This window comes from Leuresthes tenuis, unplaced genomic scaffold (genome assembly GCF_036924035.1).
Source record: "Leuresthes tenuis unplaced genomic scaffold, fLeuTen1.0.hap1 SCAF_4, whole genome shotgun sequence".
In the NCBI taxonomy this organism is placed as follows: Eukaryota; Metazoa; Chordata; class Actinopteri; order Atheriniformes; family Atherinopsidae; genus Leuresthes; species Leuresthes tenuis.
This window is the reverse complement of record NW_027325358.1, coordinates 13,045,889-13,060,736: the sequence shown is the minus strand read 5'-3', so window position 1 is coordinate 13,060,736 and position 14,848 is coordinate 13,045,889. Positions and strand designations below refer to the sequence as shown.

The window sequence follows — 14,848 nt, the reverse complement described above, 5'->3', positions numbered from 1 at the left end:
GTTCGAATCAGTGGCAGAACGCTTGCTGCCAACTTGGGCTACAGGGGTTGAAACTGCCGACCAACGCAGACTTGTAGGATCAGCGTTGATCACATGTTAAAGCATAAATCAAGCTTCAGAGAGCTAAAGAGGCTAACATTGAATCACAGGATCTTTCTGTATGAAGCCCATTTGTGTTTTCTTACCAGACATAATACAACAAATACTCATTCAGTTCCCTACAGGGGAAGGGGTCAGTATTTATTTGTCATCAGGACTTGATGCATCCAAGTTCAGATTCATTCAGTTTTGGCACCTTGAAAGATATTACGCTTTTTTATATTCTCATTTACAACAACACAATGTGAAACCAAAGAGCAAGAAAAATGAGATAAAGAAAGAATAAGGCTGTGTGAGAGTTCAGCTGAGCTGTGAAAATAAATGAGAAAAGCCAAGATAAGATATTGTTCTGTTAAAAAAAGAAGCTGTGATACGTTTTCCAAAGTCTGTTTTTCCTTCAAGCGTAATAAGGCCCCACCCGAAATCCCCACTCCAAAGAAAAAAATAAATAAATGAAGAGACACAGTACTGTAACATTAATTTCTATTTTCCCACTGCCCTTACATGATATCATTGTTCAGTTGTTCAAAACATAGGTTTCTTAAAAGCAGAGTGGATGATTTTGATCAGCATGCACGTAAATTCTTAATTTTTTGGAGTCACTTTGCTTCAGCTTGATGGTAGCCGTGTTCTCTCACGTACTACTTTGTGTCTTTGGCAGTAGTGACGTTTCATTGTCCACAGTCATCTTCAAGTTTGCAGAGAGATTATCCCTTACCCAGAGTTCTCTCTTCACTCCGCCCCTTTAAGGGGTAAAAAAAAAAAAAAAAAAAGAAGAAAAAGAAGGAAAAAAAACAACAAAAAAGTGAGGTCAACTTTTTACCATGAGTTGACCCTGATCAAAGATGGCTGCCAAGGTTTTGGCAGACTTCCAAAGGATTTTTTTGTTGTTCTTGTAAAAGAATGTGACAATGTGTCTAATACTAACCAATATCAGTTTATCAAGCTGGCTGTAGCCTTTGCTATCAAATGAGCCAGTTGCGCTGAATCCTCCTTGGTTTTGTTTCCATGATGACTCGATTTAGTTTAACTACAGTAACTCTCAAGTTACTTCACTTTTTTTTCCTGTTGATATTTTTTTGCGCCAGGGATGTCTAGTCATGATGTATTAACATGTATATTCATATATTTATATATAATCAATACATATATTAACTTATGTGTTTTTTTCTTTTTTTAAATATATATATTTATATTTTTTTTGCGGCCTGAATTGCTCCCTGCTTGAATCCCACACCGCAATGGTTCACAGTATTAATGTGATTAAAGAATGAAATCAAGAAGATACAGCAACTAAACAAAGGAGTTGGGTGTAAGGGTGTTTATGGAGTGTGTGTTTGGGGCTTGTTGTATGGTAGTGCAAGGGCAGGTTAACAGGCTGGGCCGAGGGGAAAACAAGGCCCCTCTTTGTTCAGACTGAGGAAAAGTAAAAAAATAAAGTTCGCCTTTGAACAGGCAGTCTGGCCCAGCCCACCACTCCACGGTCCCACAGCCCCGAAACAACAACTGCCCACCACACCCCAGCGTCCCAGAAGTCTCGTCTCCCCGTTTATCACCCCCTCAACTCTTTACAAACATGTTCAGATCTTGTGAAACAATGGTTCATGGGAAAATCATGCATGTTTCTTTTTTTATGCATTTTTACTCTGTTTCCTTTTTTTTTCTTTTTTTACCAACAGAAACTCAATGATTATCTGAGGTGCTGTGGAGCGCACAGAATTTCCCCGTTACTTACTCATCACCCCTAAATCTATCCATTTCTACCCCTCCCCCTCCCCATCTCCCCCTCCCAATACCCCTCTAATTTATGCCAACGTCTGTGGTCCATCTCTGTTTCATACAGGTGTAGTGCGCCGATTGGCGGTGTTGCTGTGGCTGCCTGAGTCTTTCAGGTCTTTCTGAATGCAGTTGTGGACCTGCAGGAAGTTGTGGTCCCTCTCCGTGGAGTTATAGGTAGCTGTCGGGGTGCCCGTTTGGCCCTTGGGCAGCGTGTACATGGACAGCTCAGTGGAGGGCAGCGTCCCGAAGGCCTTCAGGCCCACTGGTGAGGCCTCGCGAGAGTGCGAGGGATCTGTAGAACGGGATGAGGAGCGCGAGCGGCGTCGATAGCGGTAGCGGTAGCTGGGGATGCGTGTGATGGCCGCGCCTTGGAGGTAGTCGGCGGCTCGCGCTCCAACTCGCAGCTCCCGATGGCGATCAATGAACATGTGCACAGCCAGCACACCCACCATCTCAGCCATGATGAAGGAAAGGGCGCCAAAGTAGAAGGACCAACCATAGGAATAGCTGTTCTTCTTGGAGTCACTCTTAGAAGGGTCACCAGCGTTGGCTGATATGTACACAATGATTCCTATGATGTTGCTCAGGCCTAAAAAAAAGGAAAAGAGAAAGAGTAATTATATCTAAACTAAAATACAGCTGAACTCAAATAGAGTAACACATTATGAAACTGCCTCTCCCGTGCTTTTCTATTGTTATGTGTTATCTGTAAGCTCGCAAGACCAAGAGTATAATCACACCAACTTCTTTTTGATGATTTACTGTGCAGAGGTCAGACAGACTTAAAGAAAAAAGAATTATTCATATTTACATATATAAAATATGTTATATACATTCATTAACAGGATTATTTTGTGATAAAAACTTGATACTATAGCAACAAAACATTCCTGGAGGGACTGAAAATGTAAACTATGGAATTACATCACTTCTCCTCCCTCAAAGCACCCCTGGTCAAAATGTTTTCCTGAATAACTGCTTAGAAGGTTAACTGAACCACAAGTGGTAAAGATCAAATGTTTGTGCGACAAATTTAAACAAAATCACTGCATCATTTTTGTTTTGGACAATTTATAGAAAGCAATAGTGGAAAAAATTAAAAGGAGCACCATGGAGATATTTGAATATCCCAAAATATTTGAGCTCATGGATAACTTTTGAAAATAAGAGACTTGGCCTTGAATTGCGTGTTGCTTTAATATTCACAGCTGGAGATGCAAAATTATGCAAATTTCAAACTTTATCAACTTCTCAAAGCTTGTCCCAACATTTAGCAGCAATGGGCTTTTCTAGGCTGATGCTTTGCGATCTGAAAATTTAAATAATGTTCCCAGACATTTACAGAACATCTTGAGATTTAGTTGTGAGAGACCAAGCTAATACTTAACCAGTTTTAAGGCCCTGGTGTAAGCATTATAGTCTATTGGTCTGGCATCTTGGGTAAATCCTTTATATCAGGTGATATCATGAGAGGCAACTGTGGTGCAGCTTGCAGGTTGGCCACTAACCTTTTCATGTTGTATGGAAAAACTCAGCCAAAAAAAATTCAATCAATTAAATTATTAATTGAATCAGAACATTTTTTCATGTAAATATGCACAAAATATGCAAATTTACATTCTAATTCTATAGATTTGTTATTATAGATTATTATTCTATGTATTTCAAACTTTCAAAATATAATTTTGCTCACAATGTTTAACAAAAAATACTTCACTGTGAAAGTATGGCCATATTTAAGTATCCTTGCAGACTTTCTTGAAGTTTTCTGAAATCCTTAATAGTTAATCCTTAATCCTTAATAATAAAAACCTATATCTATAAACTCCAACTTATGAAACGAATGAATACAGTTTGAATATATCATTAGCTAATCAATAAGCTCACACAGTGGTTATTTTACACAATTAGATTTAAACTGAATGATAGTGAGACTGGGGGGTGGAAATACACCCCAAGCAGCAAATGTTAGACAAACTTAGTTGGAGACTCCTTTTTAAAGTACCCAGTAGACAGGTGCATCATTTAAAGCAAAATATATTCAATATTTTCTGACAATTTACATTTCTATCACTAGGGCCAAACTTGTTACGGTTTTGAGGGAATTTACTCACTCACTGGCTTATCATAATTAATTGATGCTTTTAAATACTGCACATATCTGCACGTACATGAATTCAAAGGGTTTTACAATTTCAGTTACTTTTGATGCTCATCAGCCTGAGGAACCAGATTAGTTTGACTTGGAAAGAAAATGAAGACAGCTGATCAATACGAGTGACAAGGAACCAAAATATACTTCAACTGACATTTTTAAGCATGTCCATATATCAACAGCATTCATGGGAGTACAATCTGATGTGCACATTTTCCCACATGCACTGATTTCAGTTGTGGTAAATGAGAGTCCAGCACTTTTGTCTTTTGTTCTTCTTTTTTTGTAATTTTAAATCTCAAACTGGGGCAGATTCACCTCTATTTCTTACAGCGTTTGGACATCTTTCCCTGTATCCCCATATTTTACCCTCCCTCAGCACTTCCTACATTTGAAAATGTTTAACTTCATACATTCTGCTGATCTCTCTGATCTGCGAAACCTTTTTTTCTGCTTATATTATGATAATCTTTTGCATCGTTGCTGTGCTTAGCCAGAAATACATACTTAAACCTGGAGAAATAGCCAGAGAAAAATAAACATTCAAATATGAAAACAAACAGTGAAAATAACAACATATGAAGATACAGATAAGCAGACTTAAGAGTTTGGACTGAAGACCTGATTGAGATGGATCAGAGCAAAAGAGTATCAGGGACACCTTATTTTTAGAGTGTAATCCCAGCGGCCTCCTCTTAGCCTAGCAACAGGGCAAGAGAGACAGAAACAGACAGCAAAAAGAAAGAGAGAAACACAGAGAACTGCATCTCTCACTTCTGACTTGAAGGGGAACTAGTTATCTAGCACAACACAGTAGGCCATGGCCTAGAACCATGACACACATATAAACACACAAAAACATAAGAACATAGAATGGCAACCTGCATCCATTTTGGGCCTGCTGCAATCTAAGGCAAATGTTATACTGTATATGTCACGCAATGCACCACACCACATTGGTGTTGGAGAGCCATCGTGAGCATCCACAGAACATTTCATGTTCTATTACTTACCAAAAAATACATTTAAGTCGAGTCAGATATTTTGATACTGTGATGCAACAAGGATATCTTCACCTTTTTTTAGTCTCTCCCCCTCAGCTCTACCCATTCATGATACTGATCTTCTCTTTCCTCCTCCTGCTATAGGTTCCTCAGCTTTCCTTTTATTTGCTCTGACTTTGATCTCTTCTTCTTAATCATCCCTCCCTCCGTTTGCCCCACCCACTGACTTGTACGCTGACATCTCCTAGTTAGTCAGCCGTCCTCCTTCTTTCAGTCCTTCCAACACCCCCACCCCCCACCCTTTTCTGCAGTTCCCCTTCTTTCCTTTATACCTGCAGAGACGAAGAGGATGCCAGAGCTGAGGATGATGTTGTGGCGTGACTTGTAGAATTCGCTGGCGGCAATGCAAAGCCCCCCCATGAAGAGCAGGATCACACTCAGGATGGGGAAGATGCTGGAGGCTCGTACAGCGCCTGGACACACACACACACACATCCAGGAAAAAACAGCTGTCAGGATTGTCTCCACTGGACATTTGCCAAATATAAGATTACTAAAAGAGAGAAAGACCTTTCTGACTTAATGTGAGCTCTTGTAAAAATAATGATAATAATAATATTGCATTTTAGCATTTGATGGTTCACTTGTGGTACCACACAATAGTCACCTGAAAGATGATGGTACTATTTATCTGAAAAAAAGAGATTATATTAAAATAACTGTGTACATCTGTATGAATTTGTGTTGGCAAGAAGTACAATAAGTCATTCAGCAGCAGAAATGGGCAAAAATTAACAAATGCTTAATTCAGTGTTTGCTATCTTGAATGACTTGTTCAGGACTTAACACTGTAAGAATTATGTGATTCTGTTCTTTGACTGAGCTACATTGGATAAACTGTTTTACTTGCAAAAACCTTATTCCTCCTCCCTTCTGTCTGTAGCAAATGTTTTTCCTCCCATGGGCATCAAGTTTGTCTTGCTCATTAGAGCCGTCTTCATTGTCCTATCGTTCCATCTCTCCATCTACCTGTGTCTTCCCTCTCTTCCCTCTATTAGCTTGCCCATCGGCTATCTGTTTGCCCTCTGATGGACAATTTAGCTGATAGACCATAGTGTTGTCATGGTTCTACTTGTTTTAGAGGCAGCCAATGTCTCATGTCTGAACTTCTGATTATTTTCAAGCTGATGCAGGTTTTTGCACACAAATACCAGAGAGTGTATAACTTAGACTGGATTTAAAACATTGATTCCACACTGTCATCAGTGTGGAATCAGCACATTAAAAGCGAGACTTACTACACAAAGATACCCCAGATTGTATTTCTGTTTTACCTTTGTGTAACTATATTTTTTATATTGTTTAGATATGCAACTAACCGCAACCAATTTTTCAGCAACTTTAGCTGATTCTGATTCAAATTAAGCTTAGCTTGTGGAAGATATGGTAATATAGTTGTTAGCTGAAGTCCAAAAATTTACAATTCCATGGCACATCAGCATAGATCCGTCTCGTATCCTGGTGTGAGTTGGAGCAAACCAAACTAAACGGAATAAATCAGAAACTAAAAATTCCAGTGCACACCAAGGTATCGTGCTGGAGTTTTGACTTTATTTGGTTAATTGTGTTGTACCCCTGCCCCGGCTGGTACCCAGGAGAGAAACACTGCTGTGCATGTGGTACTCTGAGTTTCCTTTCAAGACATTTTATTTGTTCCAGCTTATTTGATAACAGATTGTGCTCAGCAATTAATGGGCTGAAATACATTTCACGGATGTGACAAAACCTAGATGTAAGCTGACAAACATCAGTTATGAAGTTTGAGGAGACAAGAAACCAACCTGATCTCATGCCACTGTGTATAAATAGCACACCATTCAGGCACCTTTTGACAAATGATTTTTACAAATAAAGCATTTCTTTGTGGCGAATGGTAATGTATGTCATTTTAGGCAGCTAAAATAACACAAATGTTTTTTGATTATAGTAAAGTGTAGTATTTACTTTTTGGCAAAATTAAAACAAGCAACAATTCTGTGCTGTGAGTATAAACAGTAGATAAAAGATGGACGTTGTGTCACCCACTCTCAAAAATCAATAAAGTAGTGCCTTACAGAGCAATTCCAATGATGACCACTTTGTGCTGGCTCCAAAACATCCCAGACTCCAGCAGAATCTCATTCAAAATCACCTTCCATCTTGAAATAGCTTGATATTTCCCACATTCACGAAAATTTCCCTCTTGAGATAAATACCAATTGTTTATTTTATTTATTATTTTGTTGTCCGGTATAATGTTAATGTTTTATGCTAGTCACTGTTTTTTGTCCTGAAAAAACAAAATGTCAACCAAAATTAGCAAAGCAGCGCTGGTGTTGTAACAACCTTGGGTTAGCCTTTACAGCCTTACCCTATGGCTACTATGAATTGCCACTGAATACACAAAAACTCTGGCGTCACACAGTATCTCTTTCTCTTCATGTCTCCAGCAGAGCAGCACTGTGATGCTTTCCTTCATCGAAGCAGATCGAATATTAAGATGACCTCAGAGTTGGCACTGCACCAAAATTTCCGTCCTCCTCCATGTGTTTTAACCTCAACTCCTCATCTTCCCTGACATGTGGCATCAGGGGAAATTGTCTTGGTGGTAGGTGGACGCAAAGGTGGAAAGCCTCTCAAATTGTGCACATATAGTATGAGAACATATATATTTTTTAAATTTTCTTTAAAGAGTAAAAAAGATGACACATATTCACAATTCCACCTGTGCTGCACTTGATTTATCTACCTAGAGGTGAACACACTGCTGTTTGAGCTTCACTGTGATAATCTGAGTCACACAGTGAGCACAAATTACTGTAGACAGCACACAATATATGGCAGCATGGCTGTATTTTGCAATCAAAATTTTATTGATTGTGTGCCAAGCCTGATGCTTCTTAATCACTGCGGTGACCCCTGTCTTGACTTGTTCTAGCATATAAAGATTACGATGACGACTGTATTCATAGTACCAATTAACTTGGTGTGTTGACTATTCATATTAAAGGCTACCTTCTTCATCAATAATAGACACCGGGAGTCTTGACAAAATTGCAGTATATGACACCAGCAAAGTGAGACTTGATTACAAGTAGGTAAGTTATAGCACAGCAGCATTTAACAATGAACCAGAGTTTTTTTTTTTCTCACCCTGCTTTCATCAAATACAACAAATTTTCAGAGCCAGTAGTGTTTCGGGTTTTCCTCATGGTAGCACGTGAGTATCCTGCCCTGATGATCTCACCAAATGTTGAGCGAAGGATTCTGGGTATTTGAACCAACTTAAGAATAAGAATAATAGTAATAATGAATTTTATTTATAAAATCCCTCTTCATCAGGGATCTCAGAGTGCTATACTTAGACAGTCTTTCAAAAACTCCTCACAGCCCTCAAAGATGATGCTAAGCATAGCTCAAATACTGATTGGTTGAAAGCTAGTTTGAGCCAGCAGAGGCATAAATCAAGCAATTTCATCATGATGTGGACAAAATGCCAAAAACAAAAAAGATCAAAGACACAGACAATAGCTGCACCAGACAATCAATAATAGTTCATATTTATTTGCACTTTCTTAGCAGCTCTTTGACCAATTTGATTTGCATCAAATTTGATTTGATTTGTGGGTGACTTTGGTTTATGATTTGAAAACATTTTGTTCCGAGGAATTTAGACAGTTTGTTGAAAATTGATGCCTCAGTGTTTTATCAAGCAATCCTGATAAAGCAATTATATGGCTTGGTAGTGAGACCAAAGTTTTTTTTCCTTTTAATGTAAACAATGTGATGGCATTTTTTTCAGATGAACTGATATTTATTAGTTGAACTGTTCGTTTTGTGTAACTATTCATTTGATAATGACAATGAATATAAAACTTCACAGTGAGGTGTGACACGTTATATGAGTTACTCATATATATGAACTACAGAGGCTAGTGTAATGGTGACTAGCTTGATTTCAGATTTTAGATTTCAAAGGCGAGGGACAAGCTGATACATTAAGGGAAATGTTGCAAAACCTAAATTGACAAAAACGAGAATAGAGGGATGAATATAAAAATGATTAGCAGAACCAAAAGGAGCTAAAAGTAAAATATGAGTGCAGAAGAGGAAAAAGAAGATGAAACAAGAGGAAAAGCACAAAGACTGCAGGCCCTCACTTCTCTGTGAAGCTGCTATGCCTCCAGCAGTCTTTGTCTCCCTGTCTCCCCCTCTCTTTTTGCACTAGTGCTTTAAGATGAAGGCAGGGAGTTTAAAAGGAAGAATTTTTAAATGTGCGGGCCTCCAGGCACACCCTGCCACCAAGCACATCATGGCATAGACACAGAGAGACGGAGAGTTGAGCTGAGACTGAATGCTCTGCAGTGGAAGCAGCATAAAGAGACGTGCACAGTATGTTTTTGGTTTCTTTTTTAAGAATGCTTGAGGCCACTGTGGAAGCTGAAGCTCTTTCTTCCTGGTTGTGGATTGATCTCTGTTTACTTGAGGCCACTCTACTCTATCATGCTGTACCAATCGTAACCTCATAGTCACATGTAGCACTGCTGTGCAATTTTTAACTTACACCCAGCCAAATGTACAGAACATTGTTATGGGAAACAGATTAATAAATGTAATAATAATAATAATAATGAAAAAAAACAACAAAAGGTGTCTGCTCTGAGCCTTGTCTTAAATCAAAGTAAAAAAAAGCTAATGTACTGTTCAGTGTAAAAAAATCCGTTAAGACACTTAAACCTTTTTAACACATGAGATATGGAACATTAATGGCTTTATCGCTCTGTTAAAGTGATGGCATTAATTTATTCAGAGACTGGTCACTTTTCCATTAGTCTCCCTCTCTTTTCATATGAAACTGCCTGTGAAAGAGATGTAAGAGCCTATGTGTGCTTGTTATTCACCAGTCATAAGAGATTTGACACTATGTGAGGTATACTCTCATTGTCCTTAAAGAGTCAAAGTCTTTTTCACAGCATGGTGCCATAACAATTCACATTAGTGTGCCGAGCACACAGTGGTTGTGTAAAACATTGAGGCGGTGGATGGAAGCAGCTGCAAATGTAATTTTTCTAAATGGTTAAGCTTGTTGAGGGTTTAGCTGCACTATTGTTACAACATAGTTAGAAACATTAGGATAAATGTGATGTTGACTTCAGCTCACCACGCTGTCTCTATACAGTCACAACAATTTTTCAGAAGAGAAGTTGTGCCATAACACAGCATTCTTAAAGTTCTTAAAGTAAATTAAAGTTTTCTCATAACTGTTTTAACAAATATGCAGTATTGTGTTAAACAAAACAATGGTGGATGGCAGCAGTGGATAATATTGAAATATGGTCTGAAGGAGTAGGGAAGCTTAATCTTTGGCTCAAACGCATTTCTCCCAGTCATTTATCTCAGGTGTTGAGAAAAAAAATACCACTCGGAGCTGCAGCTAATTATTGTAGGTGAAACCATGGAGAGGAAATTTTGAGCAGCACTGTTATCTATCAATGTAAAATTGCGATCTCCCGGCCACAATCAATGCCTTGAGGAGGTGGAGAAGTAGGAGCCAAATGCAGGACGAAAAGGCAGGAAATGGGCAGATGAATAAAATAGTCAGTATTAAAAAGGACTAACAAAAGGCACAGCCGGTGCAGGAAAAGCAAGGTACTAATTGAGGACGAACAATAAAACTAAACTCTGGTCATGGTAGCCACATGACTGACAGGCAGACTAAGAAACAATTAAAACTAAGGAGCATACACACTTGGAGGAGCGATTAGATGAGTTAAAGCAGGGGAGTTCACAAAGAGCAGGTAGTAACACAGTGGCAGTGTAACAAAGCAAAGACAGCAGAGGACATCTAGTTATAATGGCAGGAAGCAGCACAGAAAAATCTAACTGAGACCTGACTAAAGCCAAAGACAGAATCCAAGAACTTTAAAGCAAAAATTTAACTCAGTATAGGGCTGAACTAAGGTAAAGAACAATAGCAACTAAATGACAAAACAAAAAGTACAGAACCTAATCAAAACATGAAATTACTCCAAGAAAGCAAAGGACAACAACCCCGAACACAGCAAAACCCATAACACTCTCAGAGTCCTCTGAACAACTGACCATATATCAAATTTGCCCACCACTGCTGTGCGTTTGTTGATTCGTTTGAACACCTGAGTTCACACTTGTGCCATGTTGAAAATGATTCTAGTACGTTTCTAGGCCTAAACTAGAATGATTTCCAACTCAAAATGTTATGGAAATGCAAAAAGGGGAATTAATTCACACATGACACCAACAAATACGTAGAAAACAGCACCTGAGTGCTAATTATCTTCATGAACTTTATCAAAAATACTGTTTCTGTGTTTCATTGTTGTATAATGTAAGCTTATTGGTTCATTGGTGTTGTGCCAAGAAGGTTTTATGTTATTATTACTAATAGATAAACCATTTTTTAAATAATTGAAAAGCTGGGGGTAGTGAATTTCAATGATGCAACTGTTGCTGGAGATATTCCTAATAATCAGCTTTGTGATGTTTCATCTTGAAAGATTTTGGAAGGAGTTGGCAAGAAGCTGATGAGAGGCTCTGTTTCTTCTGTTTAGATTTTCCCTGAGAGAACCTGATCAAATGAACAAAGATAAGCAGCACCTGCATCCAGAGGGCAGAGCAGGCACACACACAAACGAAAGTGTTGCCTCTTCTGCACACTTTCAAACCTCTTCTCTTAAACACTTTCATCTTCCCTTCATTCCTCCCACTGCTCGGTTGGTTCTGCTGCAGTGGTGTGTGTTTATACGTGTGTCTCTGGCTGACTTATGGTTTCATTAGTTGCAGCAGAGGAGAGCCTTGTAATTGTGCTTGAATTATAGAGGCGGGGGTGGACACCAGCATGGGAGCTCCCTGGGTACTCATACACACAGTGCGATGTGTGCGCACAATCTACGGTGCAGAGAACCCCCATTACTTTGTCACACACACGTTAGCTCAACAAGCTACAAAGTGAACACACTCATCGATCAGCCTATCGCCTACTCACTTGCTCACTCTCTAAAGTGGGGTGTTTCCCATACACACTGTACATGATCCGTGCAGGAACAATCTGCTCGCTCTGTCTCCTACACACACTCACACACACACACCCATCAAACTTCTAACACACAAGCACACACAATTCGCCCACATGGGAGAGCCCACAGCAAAGAACATGTGGTATTGGGAACTCAGCAAAACAGCTTAAGGGGGAATAACTATCGGTGTGTGTGTGTGTGTGTGTGTGTGTGTGTGTGTACATGCACCTGTGCACATGGCGATGCAAGACTGACAAACATGTTCATCACAGGAGTCATGCTTAGAAGTCAGGAGAAGAGAAAAAACAGCATGAATGCGCATGTGTAGATGTGTGCATATGTGTGTGATTTGTTATGAATATAGTACACACATAGAGGAGCTTGTGCAGCCTGCCAGTCATTATCATGCCGTATTACTCATGTAAATCGTGATATGCCCCCATGTCACTACTCTCTGGCCAAAAATAACTGCAGTGACATCAGTGAGTCAGATGACGTCATTAGTGGGTGACATCACGTGTCTCCTAGCATCCTGATCGGAGACATTAGCATTATGTACAAGCATCCAGCTTTCTAATTATAGCAACACAAAGATTGCGCACTGCCTCCACTTCAGCGCTAAGACCGAATCAGGAGTCTTTGTGCGTGTATGTTTCTATCCTTGTGGGGACTACGTTTTAGACCTTAAGACAGGAGACATTGTTGTGACAGAGGTATTTTTTTGTCTGGTTCTCACTTGTTAAAAAGTTTAAATTAAAGTTCACCGGTGTGAGGTAACTCATTAGACTTCGAAAACCCTCCTTTTCTTCTGCTGTACAACATATCAGAGGAAATAGTACCTTTTATTTCATGACATTTATCTAAGCTCATTTGTTACTTTGAGGATCGAAATGTTTGCCTGAAAGAAAATTGGAACATCTTGTGAATGTAAATGAATATAAAAAATATGACCCATGTTCTTCAGCTGCAGCAGTATACATAATTTTTTAATAATGTAGTGGGCAAGTTGAGTTCTCTATATGACAGTTTTTCTTGATAAACATTTTTAGCTCTGGAGTTTTACTTGTCATTGGGATTTGCATATAATTCCTTGATGATTTCTTGTGTTTTTGCTCTTGGTATATTCTGGTTCTAGACCAAGTCAGGGCATGCTTGCAAATCAACATCAAGTGAGTAAAGTCAAGTGGGTTATATGGGTTTGTATCACTGAGCAATTTTAGTTGTGTGGCAACAAGCTCATGCTCTTCCTGGAGGAAAAGCATGTGTCAGTCATTCACCATCAGCACGACTTGAAAGTAAGCTGAGTTTCAACACAATGTGCTCAGGCAAGGTTTCCTGACAACTCTTTTATTTAAAGGTTTCCTGTAGTTTGTTTTTTTTTTACCATAAAAATGAAAAGTTTCTCATCCTTATGCACTGTGGATTTGTGTTGCTCTCCTCCCACTTGCTGTCACTTAGTGGAAAGGTGTAAAACTGTCAGTGTGAACACGTATGACTTTCTCCAGATGCGGTGTTAATGTTACATCTTTCTGTGTGAATGTGCAAAAACATAGCAATATCTTTCCTTTAGTCATCTTAGAATCCACAGGATTCTATTAACTATTAAGTAACTGGTAAAAATGAACATTAGTTAAGTAACTGGAAAGGTTCTCACAAATGTAGAAGTATGTGAGTGTGTGTTACTGTGTTTTTCAAGCCAGTTAGGGACAGTGCTGAATTGTTGTTAGCCATATCTAATCCGATTCACTGGCTCCATGCATGACACTATGCACATAGACACCACACACTCACTCACACACTGGTGCACACAAAATGCGTGATACACTTCACACCCTTTCACTTCTCACCATTTCTAATTCTGCAAACATACATGAACTATAGTAGCCTACTTGAAGTTGTATAGTAAAGAATAAAGTAAATATAAAGATTCATTTAACCTTTTCTTTTCTAACATTTCAAGCATGATTAGAGTATAGTCTTTGTTTTGTACATATTTAGGGAGAAAAAAGAAAAGGAGAACCTTGGACAAGCTTGTGAGCTCTAAGTCTTGGGCTCTCAGATAACTGTCACTGAGGTCTCAGACCTTAATTAGCTTGTAAGGACCACGGGTTTTTCACAATCATTTTTAGGCAAGACCAGGTGATAATCGAAATCCTTAAACAATGTCCACACAATCAGCACAAAATGGACATCAGATGAAGTTTTTTATTCACCTCAAATTTCAGCATTAAATGTTTTTGAATATATGATGCCTGATGCATTTTGATGCAATCGGGACATTTAAAACTCTGAGGTTTAAGTGAAAATTTGTAAAGAATATCACTTCAGCTGTTAAACACGAAGGTGAATCAATCATGTATTTGTTTCATCTTGCAGCAAGAGGCTTGGGGGGCATTTCGCTAGAAGAGGGAAAGAGGGAAGGTTCAGTTGAAACACCAATTCTTGAAACATACATCACATCGTGTACAGAAAGAAAAAGCTGAAGATAGAAATAGAGGATGACCTCTACCACAGGATGATGATCCTAAACACAACTCTTCTTAAAGAAAAATCTTAAAGCTAAAGGTTTTACCATTGCACCTACAGTTCCTTGACCTAAACCTCATTAAATATCTGTGTATTGACCTCAAATGAGCTGCGCAGGCAAAACAATGCATGAATTTCACAGAATAATGCACAATGAATGGGAAATTTCTGCATCAAGACTCACAATGCTC

The 14,848-nt window shown here is 38.9% G+C and overlaps 1 protein-coding gene across 1 annotated transcript in view; it reads right to left on the bottom strand.

Moving 5' to 3' along the window:
* Positions 1–211: 211 nt before the first annotated feature.
* The window catches only part of LOC140305678 (voltage-dependent calcium channel gamma-2 subunit-like), a 57,291-nt gene continuing 42,654 nt past the window's right edge, over positions 212–14,848 (bottom strand). The window contains exons 3-4 of the mRNA XM_072384635.1: positions 5,370–5,510; positions 212–2,467 (exon numbers count right to left, since the gene is read on the bottom strand). Of these exons, the coding sequence (XP_072240736.1) occupies positions 1,935–2,467; positions 5,370–5,510 (674 nt within the window). The 3' untranslated portion in view covers positions 212–1,934. The remainder of the gene's footprint in view (positions 2,468–5,369; positions 5,511–14,848) is intronic.